The sequence below is a fragment of the Camellia sinensis genome, chromosome 12, assembly GCF_055761805.1.
Source record: "Camellia sinensis isolate YWXY chromosome 12, ASM5576180v1, whole genome shotgun sequence".
Taxonomy (NCBI): domain Eukaryota; kingdom Viridiplantae; phylum Streptophyta; class Magnoliopsida; order Ericales; family Theaceae; genus Camellia; species Camellia sinensis.
In genome coordinates, this window is record NC_138972.1 from 53,080,682 (window position 1) to 53,098,569 (window position 17,888).

Below are 17,888 nucleotides of genomic sequence, written 5' to 3' on the forward strand. Positions count from 1 at the left end.
ATATATATATATATACATCTATCAACTCCACTCTACTCTGTTTGTTTACCCAGAAAATCAAATTTGTCAAACTTAGTACTTTTGTTTTGCTGAATTTGTTTTCGTACTCACCGGAAAATACCCAACACCAGTACCAGCATGACAAAGGAGAATATCCAACAGACGTAGGGTATTTTGGTCCAAAAAATTGATAAAATGAGCTGGTATTTTGGTTAGGGACCTGAGGCAGTATTACATTTTGTAATGTCCTTTATGCAGAAAATTGTTATTATTAGGGAGCTTAAAAAAAAAACCCCTTTTTTATTTTATAACAGCCTATATTTGCCCAAAAAAAAATAAAACGTACAAATTGACACGGACACATATTTATTCCTAAGCTTTCAAAATTAATCTCTCTCCGTGTCTCTGTGGTTTTTAAACCCCGCCTAAACCCCCCCCAGCTTAATCTTGTCTATTATAACTGCTCATACTCTCTCTCTCTCTCTACTCTCTCTCTCTCTCTAATGGCGAACAATCACGATAGATGCAACGGCAATGCTACGCCGGGATCGGAACAGGCGATGATGAAGCCGACGGTGCTGACAACGTCGAAGTCGCGGAAGAAGCCGGCAGTCGCCATATCCCGAGCTGGCTCTGAAGTCGACGACTTCATTAATCTCTTGCACGGCTCCGATCCCGTCAGAGTCGAGCTCAGTCGGCTCGAGAACGAAGCCCGAGGTTCATACCTCTCTCTCTCTCTCTCTCTCTCTCTCACGCACACACACTGTTTGTTAGAGTCAAGCTACATGCAGGCACAAACGAAAATGAAGGCTTGAATTAGTTAATTTTCCTGGAAAGGTTTAATTTCCATGGAAAAAAAAAAAAATGCCTTCTCATGTTTCCTTGTATTTAGAGATGTGTGCGTGTGTGTGTGTGTGTGTTTTTGTGACATGGTTAATACTGAAAATTTGAATTTTTATTGTTTTCAGATAATTGAAAACATTTTGGTTAATTTGGGGCGACATTATTTGGAATTTTTTTTTTTTTACCTGTTTTTTGCTTTTATGTATACTTCCATTTTTTTTTTTTGTTCTTTTTTTTAATACAAAAATTCAATTGCGTTTCTGTTTGGTGGTGATGAGATAAGTTTAAGCTCTGTTTGTTTGAACTGCAAATTAATGGTTGAAATTTTCACATAGCGAAGAGGATGTATTTGAGGTTCCAATTGTGTTCATGAATATCACGTCGATAAGTCATGAATTTTGCAGGAAACATTTCTGTGTATTGTTGTTTTATTTTATTTTATTTTTTTGTTAGTATCTATCAGTTTAGTTGGATTTTTTTGACAAAAACATTATTCCCTTGGCAATAAATTGAGCCTTCAATATTAAGCCTTTGGGCATTTTTGAATGAGGCAATCAAATTAATACAATGCTCTCATTGGATTTGAAAATATTAATTTAATATGGGTGGCTCAAGTTCCATTTGGCATCAGGCACTTTTGTTGTCATTAGTTTCGACCGAGTTCCCTTTCTACCTGCCTCATTGTGGAGACATTTTAATCTGAGTGAACTACTTCCCAGGGAAACATTAAAAGTTTTCTCAGAAAATTATTTGAATACTGGGTGATATTGGAAAATTTTATTTAATTGGAAATTGGAAATGGAAATTATTTGAATAGTGGGTGATATTGGAAAATTTTATTTAATTGGAAATTGGAAATGGAAAATTTTATTGTTCAATTGATTCCGCCCCAACCCCCCCCCCCCCCCCCCCCCTCTCTAAAAATGAGTGCTTACACTGATATTCAATTATTTCATTGACTAAAATTACTAAATGGACAAATATTTTTGTGCAACTTCATTGAATGAGGTATTTTTTTTCTCTATTCCTTCGATAGGCAGTCTTGTTGCAGGGATTGTCTCGAACACATGCTATTCCCTTATCTGAATCATGTTATGTTTGGGATGATACTCACACATATTGAAGTATCCATGTAGACTCTTTTTTTTTCTTTTTTTTTTTAAAAGTGTTAAATTGTTGACTACTGACTCATCTAATTAAGCTGTTAGAGAGATGAGTAAGTATATTTATGTCCTCCACACATCTCCTCACGTGTGTCAGGCTTTCCTCCATAAGTGGGTCAAAGAAGTGCAAGTATTATAATTATCAGGTAGGTAGTGAGGTTTGAACTTAGGATCTATTTATCATGTTGTGAGAGATACATAAAAAAAATATCAACATTGGCCAAAAAAATCAATTACTTTACTAGTACATTATATCACCTCCCCCCCCCCCTTATGAATCATCAAGATGATCATGGAATATTTTTCTTTAAAGATGATATATAGTAGTTGTTTGGCATGTGCTAAAATAGCACATACTATTATAGCACATTATCCTATTTAGGTCACAATCATCTTATTTAAGTTGCATCACATCTCTACCACATCACTTCAAACCCAACTCATATTTCATTTTTTTCATAAAAAGTCAAAAAGTATACTAATCTAGTACTTCTCAAACAACCCATAATATGGGTATAATCCTTTTTGTTAAGTACCTTAGTATGCTCACTTTTCTATTCTCATAACGGAACAAAGACATTCTTAGGACTCATTTTTGTTAGTCCAGAGTTTATTTGAGGCAGCTCTTTTAAAATGCTTCTGACTTCTGAGCTAAAGCAAAGGTGTTTAACTACTTATATATAAATCAACAAATGAAAAATATGATAGGATTATAATTTTAAATGTAGACTGGGGTTAGTCCAGTTATCTGATAGGGTTTATGTTGTTTCTTCGCATCTGCAGACAAGGACAGGGAATTGGGAGATGCACATGCAGAAATCAAGGCATTAAAGTACTCTGAACGTGTAAAAGAGAAGGCAGTAGAAGAGGTATTTTAATTGGTTTTAGCTCCAAGAGTTTGCTCTTATCTGTACCTTCTCCAGTTAATTTTTCTATATTATCAACAAGCAGGGTTACCTATGTGTTGATGGATATGAAATCGTGGCCTTTCTCTGACTCTATGGTCAATCCTTATATTTTCTTACCAAGAATTTCTAGTTTTGATGGTACTTCTTCAGCTGATTGACAATGACAAATTTCGTTGCAATAGAAAGAGAACTTATTTTTCTATAGCTCTAATAACTCATTTGAACAAAATGAATTTTGTTAATCACTAATATTCAACTAAAGGAGTCAAGAAACACTAATATGCATCATTTCTAGAACTTGAACATGTTTTAAATTCAGATATCCATATTCTATTGAGAGCCCTCCCGAGGAGCTGAACTACATTTTCATGGCTGATGTGATGGGAATCTCTTTTGAGAGGCTTCATAATTAGGCTTGTTTATTCATCTCCTTGCACCAAAAAATATATTCTATTAGAAGTTCACAAGATTAACAAACTGAGGAGCATCTCAAGCAATAGGATGCGGCAGCTAGTTGTAATGTCCCAGATCTAAATTGTGGGTCTACTTTGAAAATTTGAGCTTTGGTTGAGGATAGGAAAATGCCATTGTAGTTCACTTGTTCTGCAATAACCTATAGGTCATCATTTTGAGGCCTCATTAAAATTATGATGGATTGTTGAGCAAGGGGCCTCCTTGGGCTTTTTCTTAATGGTTGAGCTTGCATGTCTTGCTTTTTGTTAGGCATTTTCCCTTTCTTCATTTGCCTTTGAAGGATTCCACATTCTATTTTTTTCGTGTTTCCAAAAAAAAAAATGTGTGGTTTTTATATAGGAGAAATAGAAGTTTAACATAGGGTTTTCAGAACTGCAAAGTGTGCATTCTCTGTCTGTTTACTATTTAACTAATCTTCCCACAGTAACTGTTTGTGTGTAACCTTTGGTCTTTCATATTGAGCTTGTTGAAGTGACATGTCTATTTTTCACTCAATACATCTCAAGGTGCATATATTGTCCTGATGAGGCTGGCTAATGCATAAACACTTCATAGTGAAACATTTCATCAATCAATACCAATTACAGATTTATTGACCGTATGTCATTTGCAAAGTTGAATATCTGGCGGTGAAATAATTTTCATGGATGTTTGTAGGCCTTGTCACTCAATTCCATACTCATTGCAGTACAAGATAGTCCAGATTCTGGGTTTATATGTTTTTGGTAAAACAAGCAATTTGTTGCGGTGAAAATACATGAAATATGATTTATTTATTTTTTTCTTTGGGGTGTACAATATTAGTGAATTTTTTTTTTATAAAATCCCACTTTCTAGGTCTTGTAACATTCTATATTATTACCAATCCATAGTTGAATTTCACCAATATTGGTTGGCTTGTTTAGTTGATCTGCTCAAAGTGGTTCATAGCAGATCGATAACATGGCAAACATTGAAGGGCAATTACCATTATGTTTGCTTGTGGACCTATTAAGTAATTTTTTATTAGATTTATTAATTTATTTATTTTTATCTTTATAAATGGCATTGAACCTTCAAGGACCTTATATTGATGTCATCATTAGGAGTTAGAACGAACAAGTAATGTGGAAGTTCTCTTTTGATTGAACACGATGGTTTATATTTCTCCTTAAGTATTATTTTTACATTACTAAATTTCTAGACCATTCACGTAATAGTCAAATTAATCAATAAATCTTTTGGTGTTTGATTTTCTTGCAACATATTTTGATACTTTCTCCATAGGGTTCACTTTTTATGCACATTAATATGCTTTTTTCATTTTGTTCTTATTTAATTTTTTTTTTCTTCCAAAAAATGCATTTGTCTTGTTTTTGTACCTTTTTCCTCCAATCTATAAAATTCATCTTCACTTACTATAGTTAGTTGATGAAAGAATGGAGCTCTTTGGCTAAGAAGTAGGATTTTGTTGTTTTTTTTGTACTTTATCCTTAAATTTGAAATATTCATCTTCACTTGAAAGAACTTGCTAATACATAAATCAAGCTCAACGCCAAAAGCTTGGATTAAATAGTCTTGAATTGATTTTTAACACATTCAAGGATTAAGTTATAAGTTAAATTTACTCTCTTTCTGAATATATTTATAGTGATGCTGCTCATTTATTCTTTTGGTCAACGCCATTGTAGCTAACTGATGAACTGAATAAAGTAGATGAGAAGCTAAAAGCTACTGAAGCTCTTCTGGAAAGCAAGGTACTTTGTGTTGTGATTCTGTTTGTTGAAAGCCAGCTCTTCGTAGAAGTTATATTCTACATGTGCTGATGGGTTTGCCTTAATTTTCTAGAACCTAGAGATTAAGAAGATAAATGATGAGAAAAAGGCATCTTTGGCTGCACAATTTGCCGCAGAAGCAACCCTTCGAAGAGTCCATGCTGCTCAGAAAGATGATGAGATGCCTCCTATTGAGGCCATAATTACTCCACTGGAGGCAGAGCTAAAACTAGCTCGGTTGGAGGTAAATATCAACTTCTCCAACAATGACTTCATAACTTTCTTTCTTTGCTCTTGAGTCATGGCCATGGTGTACTTTTTCCTAACTAAGCATGGTCATGCTGTACTAATAACATCATCCATTCCTACATATCGTGATTGATGTAGAAAGCATTAGGAAACACTCTCGTTGTAGCTCCGATGCCAAAGTTGATATAGGATGGTCTTTACTGCCAAATAATCATAAGTACGTGGGAGCAGGTTAACAAATTATAAAGTTAGGGTTAACAAAGTTTTAAGGAAGGGATTTTAGTTAGGCAAAGAAAAATAAAGTTTTGGGGCTGCAGTATCAACAGATAGTAAAAAACTAATTTGCATTTAACCAACAGGTCCATCTCACCAATTCTAATTCAACCAAAAATATGTAGTTGTTGGAAATGAGGGCTAATTAAGAGCTGTAAAAAGAGAGAAGAAAGTGAGCAAAGTCCTTGAGAATCACTCTACCTAGGGTTAAAGCTCCACATCTGTCACGAGAGGCATAAATTTTGAGAATTGTCTTATGCTCTTTGTTTGCATTTAAGGTACTGTTTTCTAACATTTGGGTTGCCCCTCAAAATCATATGAATTTTTATATGGCCCCCATCACAAGAAAATGTTCACTCTGCGCATTTATTAAATGTTCTATGTACTTCCCCAGCAGAAGAAATTTCTGGGTCAGCTACTAGTCACGCGACGCCTAGGTCTAGGATTGCATCACACAAATCTTAAAATGCACAATCTTTGGAAATTTCTCTTAAAACTTGCTTGTCCTTGATTCTAATGTGCTACACCTATACGTAGACTTCCAACGGCAACTAATTTTTGTACAAAGTCTAAATCTCAAACACTAGATAGTGGTGATTTTGGAAGCTTTTAACAAGTATAAGCCAACCTTAGAACTATTAAAGACTACAGAAAGAGCAAATAAAATGACCCAATAGTACAATCCATTTCTAAGGCTTTTTGAAATTGGCTAAGTATTCTTGAATCCAAAAGTTAAAGAAGAGTGAACTAAAGAAATATTGGCAGCATGTTTACTCAAAGAAAGCATAGACCAAAACTAAAACTTGATCATGAAAGCCATTGGCCCACCATAAAATCCAACCAATTCCTAAAATTTCCCTCCTTCAAAATTTATATTTCCTTGAACTTTTTATGGATTCTATGAGCTTTCTTGGCCCCATTGTGAAAGTGTTCAAGCCATTACGGGGATTTGTTATTCTATGTACAGGATTATGTTTGAAGGATAAGTCTTTTAATTATGCATGAGATTTTGGCTTTGTTAGGTGGCAAAGTTGCAAGATGACAACAGAGCACTTGATCGCCTTACCAAATCTAAGGAGGCTGCTTTGTTGGAGGCCGAGAGAACTGTTCAGATGGCTTTGGCGAAAGCAGCCTTGGTTGATGATCTACAAAACAAAAACCAAGAGCTAATGAAGCAGATAGAAATATGCCAGGTTTTATTATGTTTGAAAGTTCTCATTTTTAAGACTATAGATGTAAATGCATGCATGTACTTTGGTTATCGACTACTGCTGTGCAAAATCTGAGGTATTATGTATTCCTTTTGTTTCAGGAGGAGAATAAAATCTTGGACAAAATGCATCGGCAAAAGGTTGCAGAGGTTGAAAAACTAACCCAAACTGTTCGTGAGCTCGAGGAGGCTGTTTTGGCTGGAGGGGCTGCTGCCAATGCTGTGCGTGATTACCAGAGAAAAGTGCAAGAGATGAATGTAATAACCTACTAAGCCTAATATTCGTGGAATTGTTCTCGAAATAACTGGTGGCTATCTCTAATTTATAATTTTTTTACGAATCTGGTTCTGTTTTTAAATCCTGTGTAGGACGAGAGAAGAACTCTGGACAGAGAACTAGCTCGCGCAAAGGTTACAGCAAATCGGGTTGCTGTTGTAGTTGCAAATGATTGGAAGGATGCCAATGACAAAGTAATGCCTGTAAAGCAATGGCTTGAAGAAAGAAGATTCTTTCAGGCATGTTATATTCAAAATCACTTTCAATGATATTTTGAGATTTGCATCTTCCTTAATTCATCAAATAGTAGTGTAGCCACAAGTCAGATTCCATGGCTTTCAGTGAAAAGCTTCACATCACTGCAGCAAATTACTGTTTAACATCACAGTTAATAAATTCTCCCATTCTGATGGGATTATCATTTTATCCATTGGTGATTCATGTAGACTCCCTTGGTTTCTTGTGAGTTGTGAGAATGGTAGAAAAATGTACTTGGAAATTTGCTTTCCGTAATATCTCTTGATATCTTAAATTGACATATGAACAAAACCAGGAACCATCAAGAGTCTATACTGTTCCCAATGTCCCATGTAATTCTCTAATGGGATGCTATTTCTCATATCTTGCGTGTGATATCTTAAATTGGCATATGAACAAAACCAGGAACCATCAAGTGTCTGTACTGTTCCCAGTGTCCCATGTAATTCTCTAATGGGATGCTATTTCTCATATCTTGCGTGTGATGAGTATAAAGTGAGATCATTTTTAAAAGATATGCAAATGCCTGGAGAGCTGAACTAGACAGTAGCCACTATGTTGTTTTCAGAATTACTTTTGAGCATCTTTGTTTGGCCCTTTGTACTAGAATGTGGTTAGTTTCGGTATGTGGAACAAGATCGGGAACGTGGTATGCCACATTATCTAAAATGTGGTCCGATAAGGGTAGACTTGTTTAGATTACACTCTAAGAATTTAAAATACTTCAAGAACAATTTTCTTTTAACAATTACACATCAAATAAAATGTTGCTTTCTTTTTTCAAATTAATCATGTTAAAACATATTTTTATGAGCATTAAAACCCAATTTTATGTTTTGTGATGCCGAAACTCCACTATTTGATTTGTTTTTTCTCCTAAAGTAACTTTTAAGGTCTATATTGGAAAATATTTTTGGGATTGCTTTGGATTGCTAAATTCATTGTTATGGAACGTAAGTGTACCATGTTTTGGAATATGCGTTCCAAAGCGTAAATTACTGAAGTATTAGGTGTTTTCTAGTAACACTGGTTTGGCCATTTCCTCGTCTCAGCATTTTGATGTTTCAAATAGAATAACATAGTATGGTATATCCATGTAGGGAGAAATGCAACAGCTTCGAGACAAACTTGCAATAGCAGAGCGCACCGCAAAGGCTGAGGCACAGATGAAAGTGAGTAGCTTATTAGTTGCTTTTGTTATTTCTACCATAGACCTTATGTTAATGGCCTGTTGGTTGATGCTTACACAGGAAAAATACCAGTTACGATTTAAAGTTTTGGAAGATAAGCTTAAAGCATCTCTTAATGGTATTTCCCGAACTCCCAGCAAAGGAAGAGGCATAAGCAATGGACACTCACGACGCCAATCTCTTGGTGGAGTGGTGGAGAATTTGTCCAGAACACCCTCGAACGGTTTTTTGTCAACGAAAACAAATGGTCAATCTGGGTCCTTCCGGTCCAATAGTGCTAGTGCATTATTAAAGCATGCGAAGATTTCAACAAGATCATTTGATGGTGGAAGCAAATCAGTGGATAGGGATAAGTCAGTTCCGAATACAATTGAGAAAGATGACAGACCCATTGATGCCGGTGATCATATCCAAAGTAGTGAGATGTTTTATTCACACGAGGGGAATGGAAATGGGAATGGGATTACCATTGACAAAACAAAAATAGAACATGAAGATTATGTTTCTGGAATGTTGTATGATATGTTACAGAAAGACATCATAACTTTGAGGAAAGCTTGCCATGAGAAAGATCAGAGCCTTAAGGACAAAGACGATGCAATTGAGGTGAGAGATCTTATGTATCAGTTTAGCGCTCTGTGTGTGTGTCTCTGACACTATTGTCTCTGATGTGCACTATCCAGATGTTGGCAAAGAAGGTCGAAACATTAAATAAAGCAATGGAAGTTGAGGCCAAAAAGATGAGGAGAGAAGTAGCTGCCATGGAAAAGGAAGTTGCTGCAATGCGTAATGGCAAGGAGCAAAATCGAACGGCACAACGCCTCAGTGCTCCCCGTGGAGCTGTAAATGGTGTTCAGTTGCATTCATCAAGGTGAATTCTTTATATATGTATCTGGCTTCAGTTTGTAGAGGCTTAAATATTTGGGTTTTTTTTTTTTATTATTTTGGTTTTTGGTATTTTTTTTATTTTATTTTAACTAGTATCTGGTACCCTTGAATTTATCGGGTATACATATCTGATGAAGGTGTTTATTGCATGTGTGTGTTGTGCATACCCTTTTGATGATTTTGATGAGCATCTGATTTATTTTAAGAGAAGACATTCGTTAATGCTGTGTTTGGTTGGGGGATTTGGAGAGGGATTTGGAAAGAGAAAGGGAAAAGGTGTGTGAAACTATGTGAAATATAGACATAATTTATTCACATTTCACCTACCTTTTCCATTTCCCTTTCCAAATCCCCTCCCAAATCCCCCAACCAAACACAGCATTTGGAACAGAGATGGGCTGTAAATCTGATTCCATGAACATTCTCCGTCTTCCATGAAAACCAATGCTATTTGAATAGGTTTAGTAGTTTCCTTGAAAAAAGATTGCTTTTATTCCAGACAAAGTGAGTTTCTAGCTATCCAATTTCATTGTTAATTGTATGGAAAATCTACTAGTTTATGGATCAATTCTGCTACAAACGCATAAATCAGACATAGATATGAACACAGAACACACAAGAATGGACAAAATATAACAAAATTTATTAGTGTGACCCGCTTCTAAAATCGGTTTCTGTGGAACTGACTAGTTTGCTTAATTTTCAGGAATACTCGAAATTTGTAGGTAGCAGCAGATAGGTGATCATTTCCAATGCTAGAGAATGTCATACTGAAGTTGATTTGTGCAGTCAATAGGTTGTATGCATTTATAATGATTTTTTTTTCCCTCATTGGCCATCTTGTTTCGTTTTCTCAGCCAACTGGTAGATTTGTAGAGAACTGACTTCAATACAGATCTTGTTGTATATTTGTGTACTAATGGTATTATTGAAAAATTTATCCCTCAAGTCTATTGTGCAATTCATATAAAAATGTTGATTTTGTAAAATCCTATTAGGGAAGGTGTAGTATCTCTAGTTACACTCCACTAAAAAGTTTTAATTTATCTCCTTGCATTCTCATAATTCCATACATACTCCCATTACTCTCTTCATTTCCTCACACCCCTTACGCCTTTCAAAACCAATGGTGGAGTCAGGTCACATATTAATTACAAGAATAAAGATTGGACCCCCTTTCTCTCACCCCCTTTTGACTCCCTTTCTTTTTTGATTGACCACTTTTTCTTTTTCTTTTTTTCTTTTTTTTTCCTTTTCCTTCAATCACCACCCGTCACGTGTGTGTGGGGGTGGTGGGGGTTGAAATTTGAGGGGGTCTAAATCACTACTGTAATTACAATCTCAAATTTTTTCTTCCCCAATCATTAACAATAACATAATAATAATTTTTCGAGCTAATGTTAAACATTAAAAATTAATATTCATTGCAAAAAGTTTTTAATTTTAAATTTTTACAATTGATCCTGACGAGTTTTCATCTTTTGAAATCTTTCCATGATAGTATCATTGTCAATGCCATCAAAAATATCTCTCAATGTAGACAACCAAGCTATCATTCATCCATTCATCACCCATTCGGTTCTGCAACCGATTCTTCACAATATTCATAGTTGAAAATACCCTCTCAACAGTAATAGTTGCAATAGGTAAGATTAATGTTAAAGTCAAGAGCAAATACACCAATAGATATACTTTGTCTCTTTCAGTCTCCACCATTTGTTTAGCAAGATCGACAATTCCATTCAACATTAAGAACTCATTACTGGATAGTATATCGATAATATATGTATCAAGTTGACCATCAAGTACCATGAGCTCCACTGATGAAAATTCTTTGGGAAAAAATTCAGCAAAATGACAAATCAAAATTTCTAATTTTAGCACAAATTATAACAAATCAACATCGCTAATTTAAATATTAATCACTACAAATTAATATTTTTAATTTTAGCACAAATCAAATCCCTAATTTTAGCACAAACAACAACAAACCAAAATCCCTCATTTTAATATAAATCACCACCAATTAAGATTGGTAATTTTAGCATATCAAAATTTATATTTTAACATAAATAATAACAAATCAAAAATTTTACAAATCAAAACTTAACAAATAACTATGAATTAATACTCATAATTTTTATCTAAAAGGTAAAAAAAATAAAAATAAATAAAGTCACATGTAAACAATGAAGAGAAAATACCAAGTTTGTAGTGTGGTCCCAAATTTGTGTTGTGTGATTCTAATTTGGTGAATCGCAAATCGGTAAATTACAAAGTAACAAAAGGAGATAAACAAGATAAAGAAAATACGAAGATACTTAACAAGTACGGTGAATAAATAAAAAAAGAAAGAATTTCATACACTTTTAGAGTTTTAGAGTTTTAGCCTTACTGTAATTGGAGTTGTGTGCACTCACTCAAAAAAAAAAAGTTATGTGCCAGTATTTGGTTGGGATTGGGATTTCACAAAAAAAAAAAAAAAAAATTTAAAAAAAGAAAAATAAACAAACAAACGTGGGTGCGTGTGGTGTGTGTCACTGGGTATGAGATCCATTTGGGAGGGTTGTGTATTAGGAGGGGCATTGTGTGTGAAAGTACCCCACTAAAAAAAAAAAATCAAAAGTTAGGGGGCACGTGACCCCTGACCCCAACATCCCTCCGCCACTAGCCACAACTACTTTCGATCGTCGTAGCAACCACCTCCTTCACTTCCAACCGTCACCTCCCAACGTTTTCCACTGCAACCACTGGCACTCATTGCATTCGCAAAATCTGAACCCCAGATAATAATAACCGACCCAATAATAAAAAGAAGAAAAAAAAGAAAGATCCCATGGATCCATACGTGAGACACGAAATAAAATAAAAAATCACTGAAATAGAAATCATACCTCTCCCTCTGTTTATGTTACATAAAATTCATGCATCATATATATCACATACAATCTTATTATTCAACATTTACGTGTTTCTAGATATACAATATGTGATACAGTGAATATACTTCAAAATATTTAAATGCTTCGTGTTGTAAATTGTAATCAACTAAAAAGAGCATAACCCTTAAACAAGATATGCGGCGGACAAGTAAAACTCCGAGCCAATCAATAAAACAGCCACTGCTCATATCCATAGGCCTACTCAAGGCTGTGATCTAACATCAACACTTGAAAAAATTTAAGCAATGACTGGTAAACCAAAGGTCTAGTAGAGAAATCTTTTACTCTGCTAATATAAATTCCACAATGTATATGATCATGATACATTACGCCGGCCTTAAGTTTTTAGGGGGCTTAAAACAAAACTAAAAAAGGGGCCTACATTCATAAAAAAAATAATAAATAAAAAAAACACTCTATTTAGTATTATTACTGGCGATTGATACTAAAATAAATATCAAAATGTATTCATTCTAGAGTAAAAAAATAAAAATTACCATTCAATTCACAAATCACAATCTACTAATTATTTTATATCTGATAGCAAAGAAAATATAAAAAAATAATTTAATGAAACAAAATTATGGCAAAAAAAGTAAGAAAAAATTATTTATTCCACTAAAATTTGATAGATAAAGACGGTAAAAAAAAATTAGGACAAATTTATTATTCCACTAAAATCTGATAAAAAAGAAGGTAGAAAAAAATTAGGATAAATTTATTTGTTCTATTAAAATTTGATAGTAAGAGGGAGGGAGAGAGAGAGAGAGAGGAGACTTACTGTGTGTGAGAGAGTGAGTCGCTACCGTTGTTGATTTCCAATCAATTTCGGCCGCTGCTTAGTGCTCTGCTTATACTTGGTATGCTTCCTTTCTTTCGTCACTTTGTGATAGAGAGAGATTGAGAGCTTGTATGTATTAATCTTCTCCCGGGGCCATCAACACTTTTTGTAGATATTTTAATTTTAATTGAGCCTAATCATACTTATAAATAAATATGGTCTAACAGAATATTTTTGGACCCTATGAATTGGCTTAACAAAAATAATTTGGGTCAATTTAAATTTGTAATATACTATAATATTTTACTAAATTGGAGCTCCTATTTTAGGCCAAATTTTTGGGGCCTAAGGCAAAAAGCCTCAGTGGCCTTAGCCCAAGGCTGGTACTGGATACATTATAAATACAATAACTATGCTTGGTTGCATTTTTTTTGAAAAATTGATTTGAAAACTCTTTTTTGAAAAAAAATCCTTGTTTGGTTTTCCAAAAAATACATCATTAAAATTTCAAATTTCCCTCCAAGTTAATGATTGAAACAATTAAAAAAACACAAAAAATTCACATCAAAACATTCTCTCACGTACATTATATATATATATATATATATACATACTTGGTTTTATGAAAATATAATGTGACATGTACCCATTTATGGGTATATATCTTACCATTAACTGTATCACTTTTTTATAAAATTTCCACTCATTGCAACCATAGAAAAGTGATTTTTTTTTTCTAAATTGGCATTCAAAAATTTATTTCATATAATCAAATTTTCATAAATGTTATGCACAAAATGAAATCATAAATTTGTTTTCACAAAATTGTACACTTGGCAGATTTATGTACAAAATTTTCAGAATAACCAAAATTTATTTACAAATTTGCTTAAATGGTAAATTTATACAAATTTCCAAAAAACATAAATTTATACAAGTTTCCAAAAAACACAGTGAATTTATGTACAAATTTCCGGAAACCAGAATTTCAGAAAAAACGCCCAATTATTTCAAATTGGCATTAAAAAAAATGTGAATTGATGTGTAAATTTATTTATGAAATCATAATTTTTTTTACAAATTTACAATTTAAAACAGGTGTGTTTGGTAACGTTTATGTTTTCAGTTTATATTTATAAAAAATTTATAAACTGATTTTTGTTTATTTTTTATTTATTTTTAGAAAAACATAAATTACAAACGCGTTTGGTAATTGACAAAATGTTTAAAAAAATTTAAAAATATAAAAAAGAGTGAAAAATGGCAAGTGGCGGCGGAAGACGGTGGTGTAAAGTGGTGACGGTGGGTGGTGGGTGGGTGGGTGGGTGACGGTGGCGGGTGGTGGATGGTAGCGAGTAGGTGGTGGCGGTGGTGGTAGCGAGTGGTGGGTGGTGGTGGCAAGTGGGTGGCGGATGGCGGGTGGTGGATGGCAGGTAGGTGGCGGATGGCGGATGGCGGGTGGGTGGCGGATGGCGGGTGGGTGGTGATGGTAGGTGGGTGGGTGGGTGACGGTGGCGGGTGGTAGCGAGTGAGTGGTGGTGGCAAGTGGGTGGCAGATGGCGGGTGGTGGTGGGTGGATGGGTGACGGTGGCTGGTGGTAGGTGGTAGCGAGTGGGTGGTGGTGGTGGTGGCAGGTGGGTGACGGGTGGATGGTGGGTGATGGTAGTGGTGGCAGTGGAGGGTAGGTGGCAGGTGGTGGTGGGTGGCTCGTGGTGGCTGGTGGGTGGTGACTGGTGGTGGCGGATGGTGGTGGCGGACAGTGGATGGTGGTGACGGGTGGTGGGTGGTGGTGGTTGGATGGCAGGTGGGTGGTGGGTGGTGGTGGTGGCGAGTGGGTGGCAGGTGAGTGGTGGCGGGTGGGTGGTGGTGGCAGGTGGGTGGTGAGTGGTGGTGGCAGGTGGTGGTGGTGGTGGGGGATGGGTGGTGGTGGCGGAAGACGATGGTGGAAAATGGTGGCGAGTGGTGACTAGTGTTGGGTGATAAAAAAAAAAATTAAAAACTGAAAAGGGAAACACATTTTTTGTATTTTTATTTTTTGGCCAAATTTATAAACTGAGACAACTAATTTATAAATCAAAAATTTTACTAAACAAGTTTTTATTTGAGTTTTTAAAATTTTTGTAAATATAAATAGAAAACTGAAAACGTAAGTGTTACCAAACGACACCCATATATTTATGTTTATATTTATTTTCGAAATCGGAGAATATCCATGAAATTTAAATAAATAGTCAAACTGAAAAATAGTTTTGGATTGTCTGTCTAAATAATAAAAAACAAAAAATGTACCTATATGTAAAGGTAATAAAGAGGCAAGAGGCTATGAAGAGGAGTACAAGTAGGTTGTATTAAAGCCTAGGCTATTCACATCACGTGAGGAATCAGATCTTATATATATATATTTTTTAAAACATAACTCATTTTTCAGAATAACCAAACAACTTGTATAAAATTTTCTAAAAACCGTGTTCAAAAAATCACAACCAAACACAGTGAATTGAATTCAAAAACTGTTTTTGATTCAAAACAATCTTTTCATTTTCCAAGAACATAATATCAATTTTGCAAGGTTCATCAATTATACAAGTCTCGTTTCAATACACAAAATAATCCATTCAATTAACCGAGATAAATCCCTAGGTCAATGTATCTGTTAGTGGTCTCCCGAAGCACCACCTAATCACCTCCACTTATTGGTTACTAACAAGAAGAAAATTGATACATAATCTAGTGTAGATTTTCAGTCTTTCACCTTGAGCCAACTTAATCACATTCTCATTCAGAAAAAAACATTTACAATTTTAAAATCATAAATCAAGAGTTTCAAATATCGTTTTTAATTCCACAAATTCTATTCACAAATCATGCTTATGAAATTCATTTCAAAACATACATTTCCAATTCTCATTCAGTTTATTTTAAAATCAATTCTTAGTCATCTCTTTCAATTAATTTCACAATGTTCAACCAACAGTTCTCAAACAATATTCATTTCCATCGCAATGATTTGAAATTTAAAGTCCAAATCAAGTCAAGAAAATGAAGTGTTGAAAGTTGAAAAAGAGCAAACAAGTTTTCCATTTTGTGTCGAGCACAGTCTAAGTGCTTGAGCACTAACGTTGCTGAAGAGAAAAATATTTTGCAACATTGTGCTTGAGCACAAACATGATGTGCTTGAGCATGACCAATTTCAAAATTTTCCTATTTTTAGGGTTATGTTCAAGACAAAAAGAGGTACCAATGTCCTTTGAAAGGGTACTTTTGGGGCATGTTTGATTTGGTGGATTAGAGCATGGGATTGAGATTATTAATCCGTGGGTCCAATTATCCTATATTTGTTTTAACATTTTGGTTTAGGATTATTAATGCGATGGATAATTAATCTAACAAATTTATAGGATTATTAGTAATGGAGTAGGGGTGAGATTATTAATCCAATGGATATTAATCAAATTGGATAGTGAATACCACACTAATTTAATAGAATTATTAATACTTCACTATTAGTCTTGTGAATCAAACATGACCTTGAAGGCTTGGCCTTGGCAAAGGGAACAAGAAGAAAGAAATAAGTTTGACGGTGAAATTCAAAAACGAAGCAGGGATTGAAAGATGGAATCACTAATCTATATGGAGATTTCTTCTACAATCATAAGTGACTATAGACTCCATCTTGGGGTTTGATGAAACCCCAAGAGTTTTATATTTTTACTTGAGATTGATGTATTATGATGATGATTGTATAACATTTTTCAGAGTTTTTATGCAAACAAACTCTTTATTTAAATTCATATGTATTTAATTTTCTCGATTTTAAATACATAATTATAAAATGGTATTTCTTTGCATATATTAAAATCGTCGGATGAGTCATACCTAGAACACTGCTTAGGGACTTGGGGGGGGGGGGGGACTCCAACCTTTGGCCACCTCTTTCCTCATTTTTCTCTTCTACTTTTTGCCTTTTTGGTTCAATAAGCCATGGGGGCTCTATCTTCCCGCTCTCTCCCTCCATGGGAGTTGTTCTTCCCCTCTTGGTGGAAGTTTTTTGTTGGTCCTCTCCTCTCCCCTTCCTGCTGACGCTAGATCTGCCTTGTTCTTCCTCCACTGACTCACGCCGAAGCTGTGACCAACATTTCGCCACCACATCTAGCCGTTTTGGATCTAAGGTCAGGTCCCTTTTTTCTTTTGCTTTGTTTTCTTTGGTTTTTGGTTGTTCTCTTGGAGTCCATTGGTACTGTGGTTGTAACCTATGATTTATCTCAAATATGCTCTAACGACAAACTCTTATGATTGGCTTTGCTTCACAATACTAGCACAAGTACTATTGTGCATCTGGATATTTTCATAGTTTTTCATCTTTGTATTTCTTGTAATATTTTTACTTTGTTTGGTGTATAATCTATTTATTGGATGGACTGTTTTGTAAATGCTAGTTGGCTATCCTTAATGGAATTTTCTTCTAATAAAAAAGGGGGTCATACATAGGGAAGGCAAGGTGTGTCTATGGCATTAGTTTAACGTAGATGCTTTGTGTCAACAATGATGATTCATGTACCAGATTTGAATATATGAATTTTTCTTGAAGATGTTATCGGGTTTGTAGCCACAATATATCATTATCACCATAATAGTGATTTTTCATGAAGTGAATCAATAAATCCTAATTATGAGATTG

General features: G+C 34.7%; 1 protein-coding gene across 1 annotated transcript; it reads left to right on the forward strand.

Moving 5' to 3' along the window:
* Window positions 1–373: 373 nt before the first annotated feature.
* LOC114291709 (microtubule-associated protein 70-1) lies at window positions 374–10,435 on the forward strand. The gene is made up of 11 exons (XM_082898597.1): window positions 374–717; window positions 2,790–2,875; window positions 5,059–5,124; window positions 5,216–5,386; window positions 6,687–6,857; window positions 6,977–7,132; window positions 7,244–7,390; window positions 8,510–8,581; window positions 8,660–9,205; window positions 9,283–9,470; window positions 10,194–10,435. The coding sequence occupies exons 1-11, from the start codon at window positions 504–506 to the stop codon at window positions 10,210–10,212; spliced, it is 1,836 nt and encodes a 611-aa protein (XP_082754723.1). The 5' UTR covers window positions 374–503; the 3' UTR covers window positions 10,213–10,435.
* Window positions 10,436–17,888: the final 7,453 nt, after the last annotated feature.